Source organism: Elephas maximus, chromosome 19 (genome assembly GCF_024166365.1).
Source record: "Elephas maximus indicus isolate mEleMax1 chromosome 19, mEleMax1 primary haplotype, whole genome shotgun sequence".
NCBI classification, from domain to species: Eukaryota; Metazoa; Chordata; class Mammalia; order Proboscidea; family Elephantidae; genus Elephas; species Elephas maximus.
Window position 1 is genome coordinate 10,745,379 of NC_064837.1, and position 21,492 is coordinate 10,766,870.

At 43.5% G+C, this 21,492-nt stretch overlaps 1 protein-coding gene across 1 annotated transcript in view; it reads right to left on the reverse strand.

The window, feature by feature from the left end:
• The window catches only part of GLP2R (glucagon like peptide 2 receptor), a 99,565-nt gene that overhangs the window by 45,875 nt on the left and 32,198 nt on the right, over positions 1-21,492 (reverse strand). The window contains exons 5-9 of the mRNA XM_049861522.1: positions 16,295-16,401; positions 12,970-13,123; positions 10,947-11,106; positions 9,470-9,530; positions 8,177-8,246 (exon numbers count right to left, since the gene is read on the reverse strand). Of these exons, the coding sequence (XP_049717479.1) occupies positions 8,177-8,246; positions 9,470-9,530; positions 10,947-11,106; positions 12,970-13,123; positions 16,295-16,401 (552 nt within the window). The remainder of the gene's footprint in view (positions 1-8,176; positions 8,247-9,469; positions 9,531-10,946; positions 11,107-12,969; positions 13,124-16,294; positions 16,402-21,492) is intronic.

A 21,492-nucleotide genomic window follows, 5' to 3' on the forward strand; every position in this document is an offset into this window, starting at 1 on the left:
CTAAAGGACACACCACAATTTAGTGATGGAGCCTGGACTCCTGACTCCTAGGCTGGCTCCTTCCACTTCATCCTACAACTTTTCTTTTCCCACTCATAAGAGGGCACTGATGGGTCAGTGGAAAAATTCTTGACTTCCATGTGGGAGACTTGGGTTTGATTCTCAGCCAAAGCACCTCAGCCATTTGTCAGTGGAGTCTTGGGTGTTGCTACAACACTGAACAGTTTCAGTGGAGCTTCCAGATGGACTAGCAGGAAAGGCTTATGATCTACTTTCAAAAATCATCCAAAGAAAATCCTGTAAATCACAACGACCTGATCTGCAACCAGTTGTGGGGATTGCACAGGGCTGGGCAGCATTTCATTCTGTTGTGCATGGGGTTGCCATGTGTTTAGGGCCAATTCAACAGCAGCTAATAACAACAACAACAAAAACACATACCTTGCACTCTCCTGGGAGCACCAAAACCAGTGTACAAAATCACAGAATCCTACAAGCTGGGGAAGTTGGGAAAGCATCAGGGTCAGCTCCCAATTCTTCAGGACAGATTCTCTTCTCAGAAATCAATGGAGATGGAGAATCCAAAGCCTTTCTCTAGGGTCCATGTCAGTGTCTCATCAGTTTATAGTCAAATGTTTTTTCTTGTGACCGAAGGAAAGATTTCCCATTTCCATTGAAGCCCATATTCTCTTGTCCAAGCCCCACAGACACAAATAACATTTTAGCAATTATCTGTCTAAAACTTTCATAGAACTGAAGGTTTTCATGAAATTGTCCCTTCCAGACATACCCATTGACATTCCTTAATTTCAGGAACATAGAGATTAATAAAGGGCTCAATCTCCAAAGAGGAGTAGTGATCACTCCTACAGATGTGGGACCATCTGATGGGCATTGCAGCATTCCATAAATAGGGACAGCATGTGCAAATGCATGAAACACCATGATGGATCTCTGGGAACTGTGAGTTTCCCCATATAACTAGCACATTGAGTAGTCGGATGGGTAGGCAGAGGAATGGCAATACTTGCCACTCTAGGAATTCATAATCAACCCTGAGGTCAGTAATAAGCTATTAAAGAGTTACAAGCAGAAGACATAATAAAATTTTCTTCAAGAAAGATCAATCTGGCTGCAATACAGAGGCTATATTGGAGAGGGCAAGAATGAAGGAAGGGAGACCAAACAGGAGGTTTTTGCAGATTTCAATTCAAGAAATCTCAATAGTTGAAGAAGAGCAGAGACTGCAGGATTAAGGAGATGGAGATGGCTTGGAGAAATCCTTAGTGGTAGAATGACAAGGCTTGATGTCTTAGTAGGAGCTGCCAGGAGGAAAAGAACTGAAGCTAGGAGGACACTCAGGTTTCCGGCTTGGGTAACTGGGTGGATGGATGGTAGAATCATTCACTAAGTGGGAAGAGCAGGAAGAGGAGATTTGGATGGGAAGATGGGGAGTCCACTCAGACATAAGGTACCTGGGTCCTATCTGTGGAGCTGGCCATGACTAGAGTTGTAGGAGCAACAGCATATAAAGACATTTTATCCAAGGTGAGAAGATGGAGCACATTCTCTTGACCTGGTAGGAGAGTATGTCGATCTAGCAACAAAAAAGCTGCAAAACTTGTCAAGCCAGGAGGAATTAGCACGTGGTTCAGCCAGCCACTGGAGGACAAAGCAGCATGGTCTAGAGTAGGGTTCTCAGCCCTTGCCACGTATTACAGTCACTTGAGAGTCTACGATTGTGGCGTAATGGATTGATTTTTGTGTGGCCTTTCTGGCTATGGTCTTGTAACTCTCACCCAGGTGATTGGGTGGAACTATGTGATAGGGTAATTGTGGCCCACTAAGGGCATTGGTTGGTTTTGCCATACCACTGGGCTTGAAATAAGCCACCCCAAAGTGGGAAGGAGAAAAGCCCACCACCACCAAGGATGGAGAGACCCGCAGGAGACAGCACAGTGGGCTTCCTGGCCCATGGAGTGATAAAACTGGGTGCCTTTGGGTAGACTCTGTGGGCCAGGGAGAGGCAGCCTCTGAGCACAGCTGGGAAGGGGCTGTCCTGATGGAAGAACTGTATCCTGAACATTCCTGAGCCTGAAGTATAACTGTTACTTCCCTAATAAACCCCATAATGGTGAGTATGGTTTGTGAGTTCCATGTAGCCATTGCAAAGAATTATCAAACTCAGTAGAAAGTACTGTAGGAGGGACATTTGGTGTCAGAATTGGTAAAGACGGCAGAGAAAAAATGCAGGTCTGACACCCGCCTCATAAGAATCAGCCTTGATCATGATTCCCCTTCCCCCTTGTGAAGTTAGAGGAGGTCAGACAGTGCCCCCATGCTGTTTTTACAACAATTCAGCTACAACTACTTGGGCCCCACCCCCAAAATTTCTGATGTAACCGATCCGGGGTATGATCCAGGCATCAGTATATTTTAAAACCTCACCAGATGTTTCTCATGGCAGCCAGTTTTGATAACCGCTGGTGCACACAAAGTGCTTCACAAACTAATGTGTGCCCTTAAGCCTGGGCATCTTGTCACAATGCAGGTTCTGATGCAGTGGGTCTGGGATGGGACCTAAGAATCTGAATTTCTAAAAAGCCCTCAAATGTTGCTGATGCTACTGGTCCGAGGACTACACTTTGAATAGTGATGGTGTAGAAAATGTTTGTCAACCCTGGCTGCACATTAGAATCCCCAGGCCACCTCTCAGACCAATTAAACACAAGTCTCAGGGGGTGGCACCCAGTCACAAAAGAATTTTTCAAGATATCAGTAGTCAACAACAGATACGTAGACCAATGGAACAGAATTGAGAATCCAGACATAAATCCGTCCACATATGAGCAGCTGATATTTGACAAAGGCCCAAAGACAGTTAACTGGGGAAAAGACAGTCTTTTTAACAAACGTTCCTGGCATGACTGGATGTTCATCTGCAAAAAAATCAGACAAGACCCATGCCTCACACCATGCACAAAAATGAACTCAAAATGGATCAAAGACCTAGACATAAAATCTAAAATGATAAAGATTATGGAAGAGAAAATAGGGACTTTAGGCACCCTAATACATGGCATAAACCGTATACAAAACATTACTAAAAACGCAGAAGAGAAACCAGATAACTGAAAGCTCCTAAAAATCAAACACTTATGCTCATCCAAAGACTTCACCAAAACAGTAAAGAGACCACCTACGGACTGGGAAAATGTTTTTAGCTATGACATTTCCAATCAGTGCCTGATCTCTAATATCTACATGATTCTGCTAAAACTCAACCACAAAAAGACAAATAACCGAATTAAAAAATGGGCAAAGGATATGAACAGACACTTCACTAAAGAAGACATTCAGGCTGCTAACAGATACATGAGGAAATGCTTACGATCATCAGCCATTAGAGAAATGCAAATCAAAACTACAGTGAGAGGCTGGCATTAATCCAAAAAACACATAATAATAAATGTTGGAGAGGTTGTGGAGAGACTGGAACACTTGTACACTGCTGGTGGGAATGAAAAATGGTACAACCACTTTGGAAATCGATTTGGCACTTCCTTAAAAAGTGAGAAATAGAACTACCATATGATCCAGCAATCCCACTCCTTGGAATATTTCCTATAGAAATAAGAGCCTTTACACGAACAGATATATGCACATCCACGTTCATTGCAGCACAGTTTACAATAGGAAAAAGCTGGAAGCAACCGAGGTGCCCATCAATGGATGAATGGATAAATAATCATGGTATATTCACACAATGGAATACTATGCAACGATAAAGAACAATGGTGAAGCCATGAAACATTTCATAACATGGAGGAATCTGGAAGGCATTATGCTGAGTGAAATTAGTCAGTTGCAAAAGGACAAATATTGTATAAGACCACTATTACAAGAACTGGAGAAACAGTTTAAACAGAGAAGAAAATATTCTTTTGTGGTTACGAGAGCGGGGAGGGAGAGAGGGTGGGAGAGGGGCTTTCACTAATTAGATAGTAGACAAGTTTTATTTTAGGTGAAGGGAAAGACAACACACAATACAGAAGAGGTCAACACAACTGTACTAAACTAAAAGCAAAGAAGTTTCCTGAATAAACTGAACTCTTCAAAGGCCAGCATAGCAGAGGTGGAGGTTTGAGGACCATGGCTTCAGGGGACATCTATTAAGAAAATATACTGCATCCCACTTTGGAGAGTGGCATCTGGGGTCTTAAACGCTAGCAAGCGGCCATCCAAGATGCATCAATTGGTCTCAACCCACCTGGGGCAAGGAAGAATGAAGAGCACCAAAGACACACGGTAATTATGAGCCTAAGAGACAGAAAGGACCACACAAACCAGAGACTACACGAGCCTGAAACCAGAAGAACTTGATGGTGCCCAGCCACAACCGATGACTGCCCTGACAGGGAACGCAACAGAGAACCCCTGAGGGAGCAGAAGAGCAGTGGGATGCAGACCCCAAATTCTCGTAAAAAGACCAAGCTTAATGGTCAGACTGGGACTAGAAGGACCCCAGAGGCCATGGTCCCCAGACTTTCTGTTAGCCCAAGACAAGAACCATTACCAAAGCCAACTCTTCAGACAGCGATTGGATTGGACCATGGGATGGAAAATGATACTGGTGAAGAACAAGCTTCTTGGATCAAGTAGACACATGAGACTATGTTGGCACCTCCTGTCTGGAGGGGAGATGAGAGAGCAGAGGGGGCCAGAAGCTACCTGAATGGACATGAGGAGGGAAAAACCGTGCTATCTCATTAGAGGGAGAGCAATTAGGAGTGTATGGCAAGGTGTATGTAAATTTTTGTATGAGAGACTGACCTGATTTGTAAACTTTCACTTAATGCAAAAAATTAATTAATTAATTAATTAATTTAAAAAAAATCGACAACTAAGAGCCCAAGAGACAGAAAGGGCCACATGAACCAGAGACCTACATCATCCTGAGACCAGAAGAACTATTTGGTGCCCGGCCACAATCGATGACTGCCCTGACAGGGAGCACAATAGAGAACCCCTGAGGGAGCAGGAGATCAGTGGGATGCAGACCCCAAATTCTCATAAAAAGACCATACTTAATGGTCTGACTGAGACTAGAGGAATCCCGGCGGCCATGGTCCCCAGACCTTCTGTTGGCACAGGACAGGAACCATCCCCGAAGACAACTCATCAGACATGAAAGGGACTGGACAGTGGTGGGAGAGAGATGCTGATGAAGAGTGAGCTAATTATATCAGGTGGACACTTGAGACTGTGTTGGCATCTCCTGTCTGGAGGGGGGATGGGAGGATAGAGAGAGTGGGAAGCTGGCAAAATTGTCACGAAAGGAGAGACTGGAAGGGCTGACTCATTAGGGGGAGAGCAAGTGGGAGTACGGAGTAAGATGTATGTAAACTTATATGTGACAGACTGACTTGATTTGTAAACGTTCACTTGAAGCTCAATAAAAGTTAATAAAAAAAAAAAAAGATATCCAGGTGATCCCATGAACAATTAACTTTGAGAACCGCTGATGTTGCCTTTTGAGGATCACAGGGCAAACATGAAGGATTCAAATGGACGGAATCTGAACTTCCACCCTCTCAAAGGGCTGCTGACCTCCATCCTGCTTTAATCTACCCAGTCAGGGGAACTTTTCAGTGCCCAGGCATGTGGGTCACAGATGTTCACTGACTACTTTTATTGAGGGCCTGTCATGTGCTTGGGCTGGGTGCCAGGATGACTACAACATGAGGCTCACTGTGGCGGGAGATGAGTTTTAAATAAATATTTGCAATAAAGCATTACTGGGGCAGTAGGATAAGTCCCCGGGTGGTGTAAGTAGTTAATGTGCTTCACTGCTAACTGAAAAGTTGAAGGTTTGAGTCTACCCAGAGGCACCTCAAAAGAAAAGCCTGGTGATCTACTTCCAAAAAATCAGCCATGGAAAATGTTTTGGAACACAGTTCTACTCTGACACACATGGGATCGCCATGAGTCAGAACAGCCTTGATGGTAACTGGTTTTCTGTAGAGGATCCAAGAAGGACATGAAGAAGGAGGTTGTGAACACCCCACCTCACAAAGTGGAAACAGCCATTTCTACTTCATCAGGTGAGGTGTTACAGAGAAGTTGATGCTTGACCTGAGTCTTGAAAGATGAGTAATGGGTAGCCAGATGGTTAAGACGGCAGAAGAAAATTGAACCCAAGGAGAGTCTGAACCAAGATACTGATGCATGAAACAGCCTATGGCAGTCACTACTCCAGGAACATGGGCTACAGGCAATAAACATTCTTTGAGCAGCAGCCCGGTGTTGTGATTATGAGTGTGAGCTGTCACCCAGTCAGACGCTTCAGGCCGAGATCCCCCTCTTACTCGCTCTATAGCTTTAGGCAAGCAGCTTCTCATTTTCTTGCTGTCCTTGTCAATAAAATAAGCATAATGATAGTCCCTGCCTCATACGTTGGAAAGATTAAATGAGCTAATATACATAAACCACTTAGAATAGCACTGGTACATAGGTGACACTCAGTAGGTTCCTAAGCTGCAGTGGAGGTGTCCAGCAGGACGGCGGGTCTGTGAACTACAGCTGGGCTCTGTGGCTGGAGTGGAGAGGAGGCATGGGGAAGTGAGAGGTGGAGGAGGCAAGGCAGGGCTTTCGATGCTATGCTTGTGATGTGTGGTGTCAGGCTTCATTTTGCGCACTCACCCTCAGCTATGAGTACAATGCCTGGAGGGGAAGTATCAGGCCACTCGTGCAGGGCTTGAAATTATCGAGGAACTCTCCACCCTCTTTGTCCCCTTGCGCCCCACCCCCCCCCGCCCGCATTTCTATGAATACTTTTCCTTCCAGGTCGCACACAGGTCTGAGCAGAGAGTTGTCTTCTATTATTGACAAACATTGATGTTTTTCAAAAAAAAACTAACTTTACTCTTCTATAAACCACAAACAACCAGATGGGATGGATTGAATTGTGTCTCCCCAAAACATATGTTGAAGTCCTAACCCCTGTACCTATAAATATGACTCTGTTTGGAAAAAAGGAGTTTTCTCTTGCTGTGCTAATGAGGTTCTACCAGAGCACGGTGGATCCTAAACCTAATCGTTTCTAAGTGGTGTCTTATAAAAATAGCGGGAGAGACACAGACACACACTGGAGAAAGGCAGATGCCACGTGAGGACTGTCTACAAGCAAAGGAACGCCAAGGATTGCCAGCAAACGCCAGAAACCATAAGAGAGCCACAGAAGGAATCGACATGGCCAAGAACCCGATTTGGACTTTTAGCCTCCAGAACTCTGAGAAAATAAGTTTTTGTTCTTTAAAGCCACACACTTGTGGAATTTCTGTTACGGCAGCACCAGGGAACTACGACACCAGATTATTTATGTAAAATCACAAAAATGGAAAGCAGGGCAGCCCCTTGGAGAAGAGGTGGGTAGAGCACCAGGCAGGCACCCAGGGGTGATGGCAGTGTGTCTAGGCAGGAAGATTCTCTCCCTCTCTCAATAGAACTTGCTAATCCTTCCAGCTCTTTGCTAACTCCCTGTCCCTTCCCTGAGCTTCTCTGACAGATTTCGTTCTCTCACGCTATCATCTAAGGGGCTTTATGACCCTGGGCAGGACAGCTCCTCCTCACCCCAGATATTTTGGGCCACACAAATAAAGACCTTTCCTCCTCAAGGTCTCAGAGTAGCATTTAGCACCTGACTCTAACTCTCATCCCAACTTTGGGTTACTATTACTTGTCTATGTTGCTCCTCCGAAGAAAGTTTCCTTAGTCTCTTTCTCTCGCCTGTTAAAGTGTTAATATGTAAACCCATAGCCCTGCTTTTACTATCCCTGGGCTTCTCCATTGCTGAGACCACCTATACCCCAGGGCCTTGTACATATCACAGCCTTTCAATACAGGTTCACTGAGCTGAACCTATTACAGGTTTCTTTACATAGTTTGAAGACCCAGGGAGAAGGAGGCTTAAACTGCAACCCTGAGTTTAGTTCCTAAAACAGAAAGAGAGATTTTAACTTATTTCTTCTCTTTCAGTGGATCCTGCTTACATAGCAGCTTTTACTTCTCAAGGGATCTGTCCCAGATTCATTCTGAGCCAGAGAATTGGGGTGGGATGGGGAGCACCCCATGGTTGTGAGCTCAGGGGTAGAAGGGAGGATGGGATGATCCTTACTGTTACACAAAGCAGCACGGGTCCTCGGATGATCCACCAGATTTTCTTGTTCCCATTGGTTCCCCAGCACCTAACGGGAATGAGCAGGCAGTGCAAGAGGACTTAAAAACAAGGTCAGATGCAATGGAAGAGTCTCATGCCCTGTGGAAGAAGGATGCTCACACACAAGTCTTGCTCTCCACCAATCATTCTCCTGAGGGGTGGGAGAAGGGGCAGAGGGAACTAAAATCACTTCCTAGCATTACTAGCACTGTTGACTCTTCTTGCCATTAAATTGCTCTTCAGTGTTAACAGCCTGGTGTATATCCTTCCACATCTTTCTCCACACTCATACAAACATATAAACACATATCCTTAATTATATAGGGTTTTTTTTTTTTTGATGGTGGTGATTGTTTGGAAGGAAAAAATGGGATCCCATGATTTATATTATTCAGCAGCAGGCTTAACAACATGCGTTGAAATTCAGTCCCTGTAAGTCAAAAGATATAGACCTAACTTTTTTTAATAGCCTCTTTTTTTTTTTTTAATATTCTGCAATATAAGTACACAACAATTTGTTTAGCAATTCCCATATTGATGAACATTCAGGTTTTTTGCCTCTTGGTTTTTGTTTTGCTTTTTTAATTGTTTTTGCTTGTTTGACTGTTTTGTTTTCACTGTGAACAATGCTGCAGTAACCATTCCTGTATTTATATCCTTACATACCCAGGGCCACTGCTTACCTATACAGCATCTTTGTGCTAATTTTCATGTATAACTAAATTAATAAACTAATTACTATGGACTGCCAAAAAGATGAACACATTTTTCTTGGAAGAAGTACAACCAGAATGCTCCTCAAAAGCAAGGATGGTGAGACTGGGTCTTACATGCTTTGGACATGTTGTCAGGAGGAACTGATGCCTGGAGAAGGACATCATGCTTGGTAAAGCAGAGGGTCAGTGAAAAAGAGGAAGACCCTCAACGAGATGGAATGACACAGTGGCTGCAACAATGGGCTCACGCATAACAACGATTGTGAGCATGGCGCAGGACCGGGCAGTGTTTTGTTCTGTGCTACATAGGGTCGCTACAAGTCGGAATTGACTCGACAGCACCTAATAACAACAACAAATTACTATGAGTAGGCCTTTCATTATTTTATCTACATTCCTAGAGTTTATATATCCAAGATGGCTAAAACAAGAGAAGGTGGGATATTCTCTGTGAGAAGATTATGTATTTCCTTATATTTGGGCATATCTGGGAATTACTGGCTGACGGAAGTATAAAACCAGGTGAATAACCTACCCTGTGTTCTCCAGCTGGGAGCGGACAATACCCCAAGGGACAACAGATAGCACAGGGAAGCCTGGGGAGAAAACAAAGAGAAATGAAGTTAGGAGCTACTTGGCCAAACGTGCCTACCTCCCACCCTGATGGGGTCAAATGTAGCCGGTTAAATCTATAGAAATCCAAATGTCACAGGCTGTGAGAGCTGGAGAGACCTAGGACGTCACAGAGCTCATCATTGTATTAATGTCAGATAAGCTCACGTCTGAGGAGGGGAAGAGACTAGCCACATGTCACAGAGCAGCTCAGAGGTTATCTGAGGATATTAACCAAAATCTCCCGAGTCACCAAATCCATTGCTGTCAAGTTGATTCTGACTCATGATGACCCCTGTGTTACGGAGTAGGACTGTCTCATAGGGTTTTCTTGGCTGTAATCTTTACAGAAGGAAATTGCCAGGCCCTTCGCCTGTGGTGCTTCTGGGTGGGTTCAAACCGCCGATCTTTAGGTTAGTAGTCCAGTACAAAACATTTGCACCACCCAGAGATCTCCCGACTCACAGGCCATGTTTCTTTCCTTGGAACCCTGCTGCCTCAAATTCTCCTAGGGTTGGTTTGTAAAGACAGGGGTTCCAGACCTGGCCAATTTTTTTTTTTTTAATCCAGAAAACCTCATCTGGAAGACTTAGATGTTGACAAGGTGAAAGAAATGGCATCTGATTCCACCAAAAATCTTCTCAATTCTTAATTGAGTGCATTGGGTCAACAGCACATATGTCTATGTGTGCTCACACACACACACGTGGGCGCGTGCACTTCCGTTTAGAGCCTCTTGTCATTCTTCCTTGTCATTGAGGGATGTTGATTGTGTTGTTATTGGTGATGGTGACAATGCTAATGATGACGCTGTTGGTAATGTCATGATGTTATTGTTGGTAACCATGTTGGTGTTGATGATGGTGGTAGTGGTGTTGATGGTATTGCTGTTGGTGGTGATGGTGGTACTGATGATGATAGTGGTGGTGTTGATGGTATTGTTGGTAATGGAGGTGGTGATGATGATAGTGGTGGTGTTGATGGTGTTGGTGATGGTGGTGGTGATGATGATAGTGGTGGTGTTGATGGTGGTGGTGATGATCATAGCGGTGGTGTTGATGGTGTTGGTGATGGTGGTGGTGATGATGATGGTGGTGGTGATGGTGTTGTTGGTAATGGTGGTGGTGAAGATGATAGTGGAGGTGTAGATGGTGTTGTTGGTAATGGTGGTGGTGGTAGTGATGATAGTGGTGGTATTCATGGTGTTGCTGGTGATGGTGGTGGTGATGATGATGTTGTTGGTGGTGGTAGTGATGATAGTGGTGATGTTGATGGCATGATGGTATGGTGATAACGGTGGTGTTCTCCAGATGGGTCTGTAACTCTTATGAAAGGTTCTCTCAGGCTCCCATGCTCTCATGGACACCCAGGGGAGGAGGCTGAGAGTTCAGGTCACTCACCCCAACCCACCAACAGGTATCTGGGCCACAACCGCCTTTCGGAAAGCATCGTGGGTCCCAGCAGTGTGTGGAGGTAAAGGCCTTCGACCAGCAGCCATGAGTAATTGGCACCCACGAAGTAGTGCAGGAGAACCTGGGCCGAGCGACAGGAGGCAGACACCTGCAGGGGAGAGAGTACTAGAGGGTATTCAGGCTTTCTCAACATCTGGATCCAGAGTGGATAGAAAAGGTTCTCTCCAGGCACAGCCCCTTCCTCCTTACCCCTCTCCTGACCCTTGCTGACCATCTCAGAGAGCTAGCAATAATATAAAAATGTAAAAGAGGGCTTTGTGTGAGTGTTAAAGCCCAGACTCTTCCTTGGCATTCTAGAACTTTTTTAGAAAAACAGAAACAGAGAACAACTGCCCTAAAGGAAACACTAAAGGGCATGTTCTCTGGCCTCAGTGCAATTAAGCTAGAAATTAGTATCTGAAAGATAACTGAAAAATATCCATGCAATTGGAAAACAGGAAATATACTTCTAAATATCCCATGGATCAAAGAAGAAATTATAATGGATATTAGAAATTATTTTTGAAGAGAATGCAATGACAATATTACATATTGAAACTTGTGGTGTGCAGCTAATTCTATACTTTGAGGAAACTTACAGCCTTAAATACATCTATTAGAAAAGAAAAGGCTGAAAATTAGTTATTTTAATTATTCAAGTGAAAAAGGTTGGAAAGAGAACATCACAATAAATTCAAAGAAAATAGATGACAAGAAGTAGCAAAGATAAAAGCAGAAATTGATGAAACAGAGAACATTCAATAAAGGGGATCAATAATGCCAAACATCTGTCCTTTGAAAAGGCCAATCAAATTAAGAAACTTCTGGCAAGGATAATCAAGGGAAAAAAGAGAGCAAAAATACAAATACAAAGCCCAAAAACCAAACCCATTGCAATCGAGTCAATTCCAACTCACAAAGAACCTGTAGGACAAAGTAGAGCTGCCCCATAGAGTTTCCAAGGAGTGCCTGGTGGATTTGAACTGCCCACCCTTTGGTTAGCAGTTGTAGCACTTAACCACTACACCACCAGGATTTCCCATATAACATAAGGAATGAAAAATGGAATACCACTACAGATTCAATAGAACCTGAAAAGCTCTTAAGAGGGTATCATGAGCAATATTATGCCAATAAATTTTTAAATTTTGATGAAATAGACCAATGCTTAGAAAAACATGAGTTACTACAGCTGACACGAGAAGAAATTAGAAAATTTGAATCTGAGGTTCTTAATGAATCCATAATTAAAAGCCTTCCAACAAAGAAAACCCTCTGGGCCCAAACGGCTTCACTGGTGTATTCTATCAGACGTTTAATTAAGAAATAATATCAAATCTCAAATAAATTCTTCCAGAGAACAGAAGAAGATGGGACAGTTTCCAATTTGTTTTATGAGGTCTGTATAAACTTCATACCAAAACCTGACAAAGGTCTTACAAGAAAAGAAAGTTACAGGCCAATTTCTCTCTCCGTAATGTAGATGAGAAAAATGCTAAACAAAACACAGTATTAGCAAACTGAACACAGCAATATAAGAGAAAGAATAACATAGCAAAATCTAGTTGGATTTATTCCAGGAATACAAGGCTACTTTAACAGCTGGCTGCATTAATAGGATAAAAGAAAACCATCTCAACAGACGCAGATTTCGATGGGTAAAAGCTTTGCTAGTTTAGAAAATAGTAATAATTTTAAAAGGTTGGTTTGTTCCAACTCCTTTATTTACAGAAAAAGAAATTTTCCATCCAAGGATGCAGAGCGGCTGCAGCGAATTCTTCCATTCTGATGTCCTTTTCCTGCTCAACTCTGCGGAGTTTGCTGTTTTCTTAAGTCATACGCTGCCTCTGTAACCGGAAAGTCTTCGACAGCCCGTTATACCCCTCTTCCTCTCCCCAGCTCATCCCCTGTCCTCTAACTCCCAGTACTGACCCAGCAGGTCGGGGGGGGCCGATGGTGACAAGGGGATTACCTCCGACATGTAGGACATCCACCCATTCACGTCGTCGGGCTTCTGGTTGTAAGAGTTGTAGACAACCACGTCCTTCACCAGCACAGCCAGGGCTCTCAGGATGAAAGAAGCAAACAAATTCATGTGGATGTAGTTGCGTGTGCAATGGAGTTTCCTGTGCAAGGAGAAAGCCAACAGCTTTCCTTAGAAGAGAATGGCTTGGGCCAACAGGTGTGCCCGGCACACCTGCGTGTTCATCACTAAGAACAGAATTCATAGTAGGCTCTGGGGCTGGCCTGCTAGCTTGTGTGATCTTACCTCTGTGCCTCATTTTCCTCATCTGGAAAATGGAGATAATGACAGCTAAGACCCATATGACACGTTCAACATGCCAGACTATGTTCCAAGCTATTTACATGTGGATGTGCTTAGGGGCATCCTTACTCCTTACAACCCCCGCTCAGGCAGGCAGTATCATCACCCTGATTTTACAAATGGGGTAATTGAGGCAGAAGAGCTAAGTCACCTGTTCAAAATTCCACGGCAAGTAAGTGATAAATCTGAGATTCAGATGCCGAAAGTCTGGGGCCAGAGTATAGCTCTCAGAGGCTCTATTGCGCTTACCCTCAAAGGGCTGCAAGAGGATTAAATCTGTCAAGTTGTCATACACTTGTGGTTGCTAGTTGCCGAGTCGGCTCTGACTCATGGCGACTTTACGTGTAACAGACCTGGCACATAGTGTCCAGTCAATGTCAGTCCTCATTTACCTCTCTCTTTCCCACCTGGAGCCTACTGAAGGCTCTTTAGCATATCAGTTGATGTGAAACTATGCATCCTCACTCTTTAAAAGAAAGAACCCTTTCTGACTGTGTTCTTGAAGCCCACCTATGCCTCTATGCAGCATGTACTCCACCCTGCCTTGCTTTAGACGGCTTGAGGAAGCTCCTCGTGTTTTATGATTTATGCATTCTTCTTCTAACTAGACTGAGGGCTATTCGAGGGCCAGGACTGGGTCTCACTCAAGCACCCAAGGCAAAATAAACACCTGGTCGACTCGGGCTGAGCTGAAGTTACTTCCTGCATGGCTGGCCAGTTATCTCCTCCTGGCCTGGCTCTGGGACTTTGGGAAGGTGAGTGAAGGAGGTCAGGAACAGTCAGTGAAGCACAGGCTGTGAAATTCTTCCATTGCTGAAGAATTGTTCTCCCAATGGGGTAGATGGTCATGACTCTGCTCCAGGAGCTATAGAGCATCCTGGGACTAAGGCCAGACATGAGGCTAGCAGACCCCACGTGGGAGCTGTTCCAGAACTAGCATCCAGGTCTTCAGATCCCCATTCAAATCTCGTGCAAGCCACGTCCAATGAGCATTCTGCCACGCTATTCTCAGTTATGCTCCTGAATAGGCTGGGACCAAGAGACGCCCTTGGCGGACTCCCTAGTGGGCCCACAATTATCTCACTCGAGTGCCTTCTAAAAACATGATTTAGTGAAATGCACTCAAGCTTTGGATTCTCAAGATGGTATAAACCAAACCAAAACCAAACCCAGTGCCATCAAGTCAATTCCGACCCATAGCGACCCTATGAGTAAAACTGCCCCATAGAGTTTCCAAGGGGCACCTGGCGGATTCAAGCTGCCAACCTGGTGGCACAAAAGGTTAAGTGCTGGACTACTAGCCTAAAGGTTGGCAGTTCGAACACATCCATAGCCATCTCAGAAGATAAAGATGGTATACAGGAGTGAAAATCCTGTATACCATCTTTATCTTGCCTGTTGGGGTTCCTCCTGGTTTGTCACTTACAAGCTATGGGATCTTGGGGAAGTTACTCCATTTCTCCATATTCAGTTAACTCGCCTAGAAAATGGGGGTAATAATAATGCTAATGTCCTAGGCTTATTATAAGAATTAAATGACTTAATTAGTGCGCATTGAGTACTTAGAATGGTGTCTGGCACAGAGTAAGCTCTCAAAGAATTAATAGCTAATTGGAGTCAGAAGGACCTGGACTAAAATCCCAGTTCTGCCACTCACTGATTTGCCTTAGGGAAGTTTCTTAATTTCTTCTGTAAAAATAGTGCCTGTGGTAGATGTGGTGAGAATGGGCTGTGGCAGTAGTGGGTGCAATTAGGGATTTATTCCATCTTTAATTCCCTCTATAACCCAGTCGTTTTTGAGCAGGGTGTTACTCAGTTTCCAAGTGTTTGATTTCTTTTCCCTGCTTTTTCTGTTAATTGATTTCTACTTTTATGGCTTTATGTTCAGAAAAGATGTTTTGTAATAGTTCAGTGTTTTGGATTCTGCTAAGGCTTGCTTTATGACCTAATATATGGTCTATTCTAGAGAATGTTCCATGTGCACTAGAAAGCATACTTGGCTGCCGTTGGGTAGAGTGTTCTGTATATGTCTATGAGGTCAAGTTGGTTGCTCGTGGCATTTAGATCTTCCGTGTCTTTGTTGAGCTTCTTTCTGGATGTCCTGTCCTTCACCGAAAGTGGTGTGTTGAAGTCTCCTACTATAACTGTGGAGCTGTCTATCTCCCTTTTCAATGTCGTTAGAGTTTGTTTTATGTATCTTGAAGCCCTGTCATTGGGTGCGTAAGTATTGAATATGGTTATATCCTCCTGGTATGTTGTCCCTTTAATTATTATATAGTGTCCTTCCTTATCCTTTGTGGCAGATTTTGCTTTAAAGTCTATTTTGTCAGAGATTAATATTGCCACTCCTGCTCTTTTCTTATTGTTGTTTGCTTGGTATATTTTTTTTCCATCCTTTGAGTTTTAGTTTGTCTGTGTCTTTAAGTCTAAGGTGGCACTTAGGGATTTAGACTAGGGTCAGGCACACAAATCAGTTGCCATTGAGTCAGCCCTGACTTGTAGTAATCCCCTGTGTGTCAGTGTAGAACTGTGCTCCACAGGGTTTTCAAGGTCTGATTTTCTGGAAGTACATGGCCAGGCCTTCCTTCCCAGGCACCTCTCAGCTTTCAGTTAGCAGCCAAGTGCATTAACTGTTTGCATCCCCCAGGGGTTCCTTGGGCACAGAGGAGGTTATCTAATCCAAAAGAGGCAAAGGCAGAATCAGGAGTCCCAGATTCAAGTTCTAGCTGTGCTGCTAACTGGCATTGTGACCCGAGGTAACTCAATGATTCTCATCGGACCTTTGATACCCCTCTATCTCCCCTTTACCTGAAAAGTGGGATGGATGGATTCTGGGTTCCTCCAGATCCCTTCCAGATCTGAAAACCATGATATCATCCATCCCAGTCTTCTACTGTCTTCTAGAGGTAGACAATGAGCAAATTACATGGTGTATGATGCCGAAATACATGTTAGCAGAAGTTCCACTCACCGAAGAAACAGGAGGAGGGCCAGAGCCAGGAAGAGGGAGACAAGGGAGAGGGAGTATCCCACGGTGTACATCAGCTGCAGAGTTGACAGCAAGGCCCGATGTTCCACCTGAACACAGAGAAAGAGCCAACATGATGACCACCACCCAGCTCCATGACCAGGACCACTAAGGATCCAGGCATGAACTGAGACATGCCCTGGTTGCCCAAATGTTTTTAAGCCTTTCCTTCCCTATCCTTGTTGAAATCCATGTAGGAGAGCTTAAACTGCTTTCTGGCACATCTCAGAGGCCAAGGAGCCTTGATGATCAAAGAGCCCATGGAGGTCCCACCTCCATGACTGGGCCCACAGACCGGCACTGATGCACCAAAACTCGCAATGTCATAGAGGAATTATGTCCAGGACAAGGGGGGTACGTTGGGAATAAAAATAATCTCTTTGTCCCTGAAATGCTGTCCTTGGAATCTAGGGGTCTCTCTCTGTAATGGATGGGGCCAGATTCCTGGGGATGGAGATATTTTCTGTGAGTCCAGGATTGTTGTTGTTAGCTGCCATCAAGTCGCCCCCAGCACATGGTGAACAACAAGATCAGACCATTATGATCCATGAGGTTCTCACTGACTGATTTTCAGAAATAGATGGCCAGGCTTTTCTTCCTAGTCTATCTTAGTGTGGCAACTCCACTGAAACTTGTTCATATCATATCAACATGCAAGCCTCCACTGACAGATCGATGGTGCGTTGGCCAGGAATGAAACCTGTGGTCTCCCTCGTGGAAGGTAAGAATTCTGTCACTGAAACACCACTGCCCTCTAGCATCCCAGGATAGCCTGATTGTAAACAGAAGATAATTTACTAGAAATTCTGTTATTAAGTGTGATTTTCCAATGGAGCCACATCTTCTTACCCAGCCCATCCTGCATATCACTGCTGAGGTTATGTTTCTAAATAGCTTCTGTACAAGAATACACAGTGAATTCCTATCACCTGCTAGGATGTTGTTAACTACTCTGCCTAACTCTTTTCTTGCTTTATTGAAGTATAACTGAGGCACAATCAACTACATGTATTTAAAGTATAAAATGCGATGAGTTTGACAAATGAATATACCTATGATATCATCATCACAATCAAGATAATGAACATTTCCATCACCTTCAAAAACTAAACTCATGATCCTTTGTAATACATCCACCTGGATAATCTGGGATCACCTCCCCATCTCAAGATCCTTAACCTAATCATGTCTGCAAAGTCCCTTTTGCTATACAAAGTAACACATCCACTGGTTCTGAGGGTGGGATGTGCGAGGCCATTATTTGACACCTTTATCAAGTTGAGAAATTTCCTTTCTATTCCTAGCTGGCTGAGAGTTTTTATCGTGAACAGTTGCTAGATTTGGTCAAATAATTTGCATCTATTGAGACTATCAACTGGCTTTTTTTTTCTTTTAGCCTGTTGACATGATGAATTACATTGATTCATTTTCAAATGTTAAATCCACATTGCATTTTTTATTTTGCCCCACTTAGTCATGATGTATTATTCTACAAAAAAACTTTTCTGGTCTCTTCATAAAGCCAACGTCAGGGGGGAAAAGTGAAGGGTGGGGACTATTCTAGATTAAAACATGCTAAAGTGATATAAAACTACATGCACTGTATGAATCTGGATAAGATCCTGGTTCAGGAAAAAAAAGATATAAAAATTTGGTGGGAACAACGGGGGCAATTTCAATATGGATGAATCATTAGATGGTGTGATCGAATTACCATGAATTTTAGTTGGGATAATGGCATTAGAATTTCATGGAATAATATCCTTAATCTTAGGAGGTACATGATAAATATTTAGAGATAAAATCTCCTGTTGCCTGAAACTTATTTTCAAATAATTCAGAGAGAAACAAAGAGAAAGCAAATATGGGGAAATGTTAATAGATTTTGAATCTACATAGAGGACATAATAGACATTTATTTTATTATCTTTCAACTTTTCTGTATGTTTGAAAATTTCTAAATAAAATGTTGTAAAATTATATATATGTAAAAATTGATCTATGTTATAAGTTATATTGAAAGTAAAAATTATCATTAAATTATGTGTATTAAAATTATATATTGTATATATGTGTCGGAAACCCTGGTGGCACAGTGGTTAAGTGCTATGGCTGCTAACCAAGAGGTTGGCAGTTCAGATCTGCCAGGCTGTCCTTAGAAACTCTATGGGGCAGTTCTACCCCGCCCTATAGGGTTGCTGAGTCAGAATCAACTCGATGGCAGTGGGGTTGGATATATGTGTCAATTAAATTCTACACTTGAGAAGAGAAAGCACTTTTTCTAAGGGTAAAGAAAACAGTTTCAAGTAAGGTGTTATGGATTGAACTGTGTCCCCCAAAAATACGTGTTGTAAATCCTAACCTCTATGCCTGTGATTATAATCCCATTTGGGAAGGGGTTGTCTTTGTTATGTCAATGAGACAGAATTAGTGTAGGGTATATCTTGAGTCATCCTCTTTTGAGATACAAGAAAGATTATATCTTGAGTCATCCTCTTTTGAGATACAAGAAAGATTATATCTTGAGTCATCCTCTTTTGAGATACAAGAAAGATTAAACACAAGCTAGCAAGCAGAGATGCCAAGACACATGGAGATCGCTCAGGAGCAGAAGCTAAAAAGAGACTAGGGCCTTCCTCCATAGCCGACAGAGAGAAAGCCTTACCAGAGAGCTGGTACCCTGAGTTTAGACTTCTGACCTCCTAAACTGTGAGAAAATAAGTTTCTGTTTGTTAAAGCCATCTGATTGTGGTGTTTCTGTTATAGCAGCACTAGATAACTAAGACATAAGGCAGGACTTCATCTCACGTACTTTGGACGTGTTATCAGGAGGGACCAGTCCCTGGAGAAGGACATCAAGCTTGGTAAAGTAGAGGGTCAGCAAAAAAGAAGAAGACTCTCAACAAGATGGATTGACACACTGACTACCACAATGGGCTCAAACATAGCAAGATTGTGAGATGGTGTGGGACCGGGCCATGTTGTACATAGGGTCGCTATGAGTCAGAGCCGACTCAACGGCACCTACAACAACAAGGCAAGATAACAATTTATTTCTTTATCACTAAACACAATTTCATACTGAAGAAGCTAAACATACTTGTTGGTGTTTGTGCACTCATGCACACACACACTCTCTCTGTCTCCTTAAAAAGTGCCATTTAACATACATAAGGACCCCTAGTGTGTCATTATTTGGAAATACATTTTGTTTGCAAAACTTTGAAGGGCAGGGGTTTACTAACACTGGCCTTTTTTGGGCAACACTTCACTTTCTATTAGAAACACAGGTAAACATGGTCAGAAGTTTTTTTTTTTAAGCATTTGAATTCTTGGAAATATGGCCATTACAGAGGGGGAGAAGTGATGTCTTGTCCTCAGTTTTCAAGAGAGAGAAATATCTACTTCTTGGCTTGGAAAGAGCGGTTTTCAAATTTTGTCTTGCTGTCCCCATCTGCTGACTTGGGGATGTAGCAGCTGCAACCTAAGCCCAGAAGAGGCGGCCAGGCATTCCACATGTGCCAGTGAAGTCCTAGTGAACTCTGTTTTTATATCTTGGCTCCATATTAGAATTACTTGAGGAACTTTAGAATCACTGTTGTTGCCTAGGCCCCACTACAGCCCAAAGCAACCAGGTTTTGTGAAACCAGTCACTGTGTATTAAGTGTATCTGTAGCTCTGGTGGTGCAGTGGTTTAGAGCTAGGATGCTAACCAAAAGGTGGGCAGTTTGAATCTACCAGCTGTTCTTTGGACATCCTATGGGTCAGTTGTTCTACCCTGTTTTACAAGGTCACTGTGAGTTAGAATCGACTTGACGGCAATGGATTTGGGCTTTTTTTTAATATGTAAAGGAGGAGCCCTAGTGGCACAGAGTTTAAAGCGCTAACCAAAAAGTCAGTGGCTGGAACCCATCAGCAGCTCCGCAGGAGAAAGAGGTGGCAGTCTGCTTCCATAAAGATTTACAGCCTTGGAAACCCTGTAGGGCTGTTGTGAGTCACAACCAACTTGACAGCAGTGGGTTTGGTTTTGGTATATGTAAAGGCTATTGTGTATCACAGTACTAGGCCAGGGTGGAGGTGGGGGAGTTCAAATATGACTATAACTTTGTCACTGTCCTCAAGCAGCAGCTTCAAGTCCAGGAGGCAAGACAAGAAATACATACAATCTGTCTAATTCAAGGCATGCCATTAGCATGGTTTTGTGTTATGAGAAAAGTCAGAACAAGTCTTGAGATATGCTGAATCCAACCCAACCACGGGTGTCATTTAAATACCTTTAAGAGGTGTGACCTGCCACACAGTAAAACTGTGTCATCCTATCAACCCAGATTAGGTATTAAAGTTAAAAAGATGATGAGAAGGAATTCCTGCAGATGTAGAAGATCCAGTAGAAGGTTCTTCAGATGGGAAGATAAAACAGACTTCAGAGAACCAAGAACGTGCAAACTCCCACTGAGCTTTGAAGGAGATGAGCCACAACTAGGCGGAGCACCGTAGGCTCCGCCAAAACCAAACCCATTGCCGTCGAGTGGATTCTCACTCCTAGCAACCCTGTAGGACAGAGTAGAACGGCCCCATAGGGTTTCCAAGGAGCGGCTGGTAAATTGGAACTGTAGATCTTTAGGTTAGCAGCTGAGCTCTTACCTGCTGTGCCACTAGGGCTCCCTGTAGGCCCTAGTTAGACCAACTAATTAAAAACCAAACCCATGGCCCTCAAGTCAATTCCAACCCATGGCTACCCAATGTGTTATGGATTAAACTGTGTCCCCCCAAAATAATGGAATCCTAACCAGTATACCTGTGGATAAGGAGCCCTGGTGGTACAGTGGTTAAGCGCTTGGCTGCTAACCAAAAGATCAGTGGTTCAAACCCACCCACTACTCCACAGGAGAAAGACGTGGTCTGCTTCCATAAAGATTTACAGCCTGTGGGGCAATTCTACTTTGTCCTGTAGGGTTGCTATGAGTTGGAATCAGCTGGACAGCAGTAGGTTTTTGGTTTATACCTGTGGATGTAATCCCACTTGGGAATAGGGTTTTCCTTGTTATGTTAATGAGGCTGTATCAGTGTAGGGTGTGTCTTAAACCTAATGACTTTTGAGATATAAGACAGCAGATTAGACTCAGAGAGAAAACCAAACC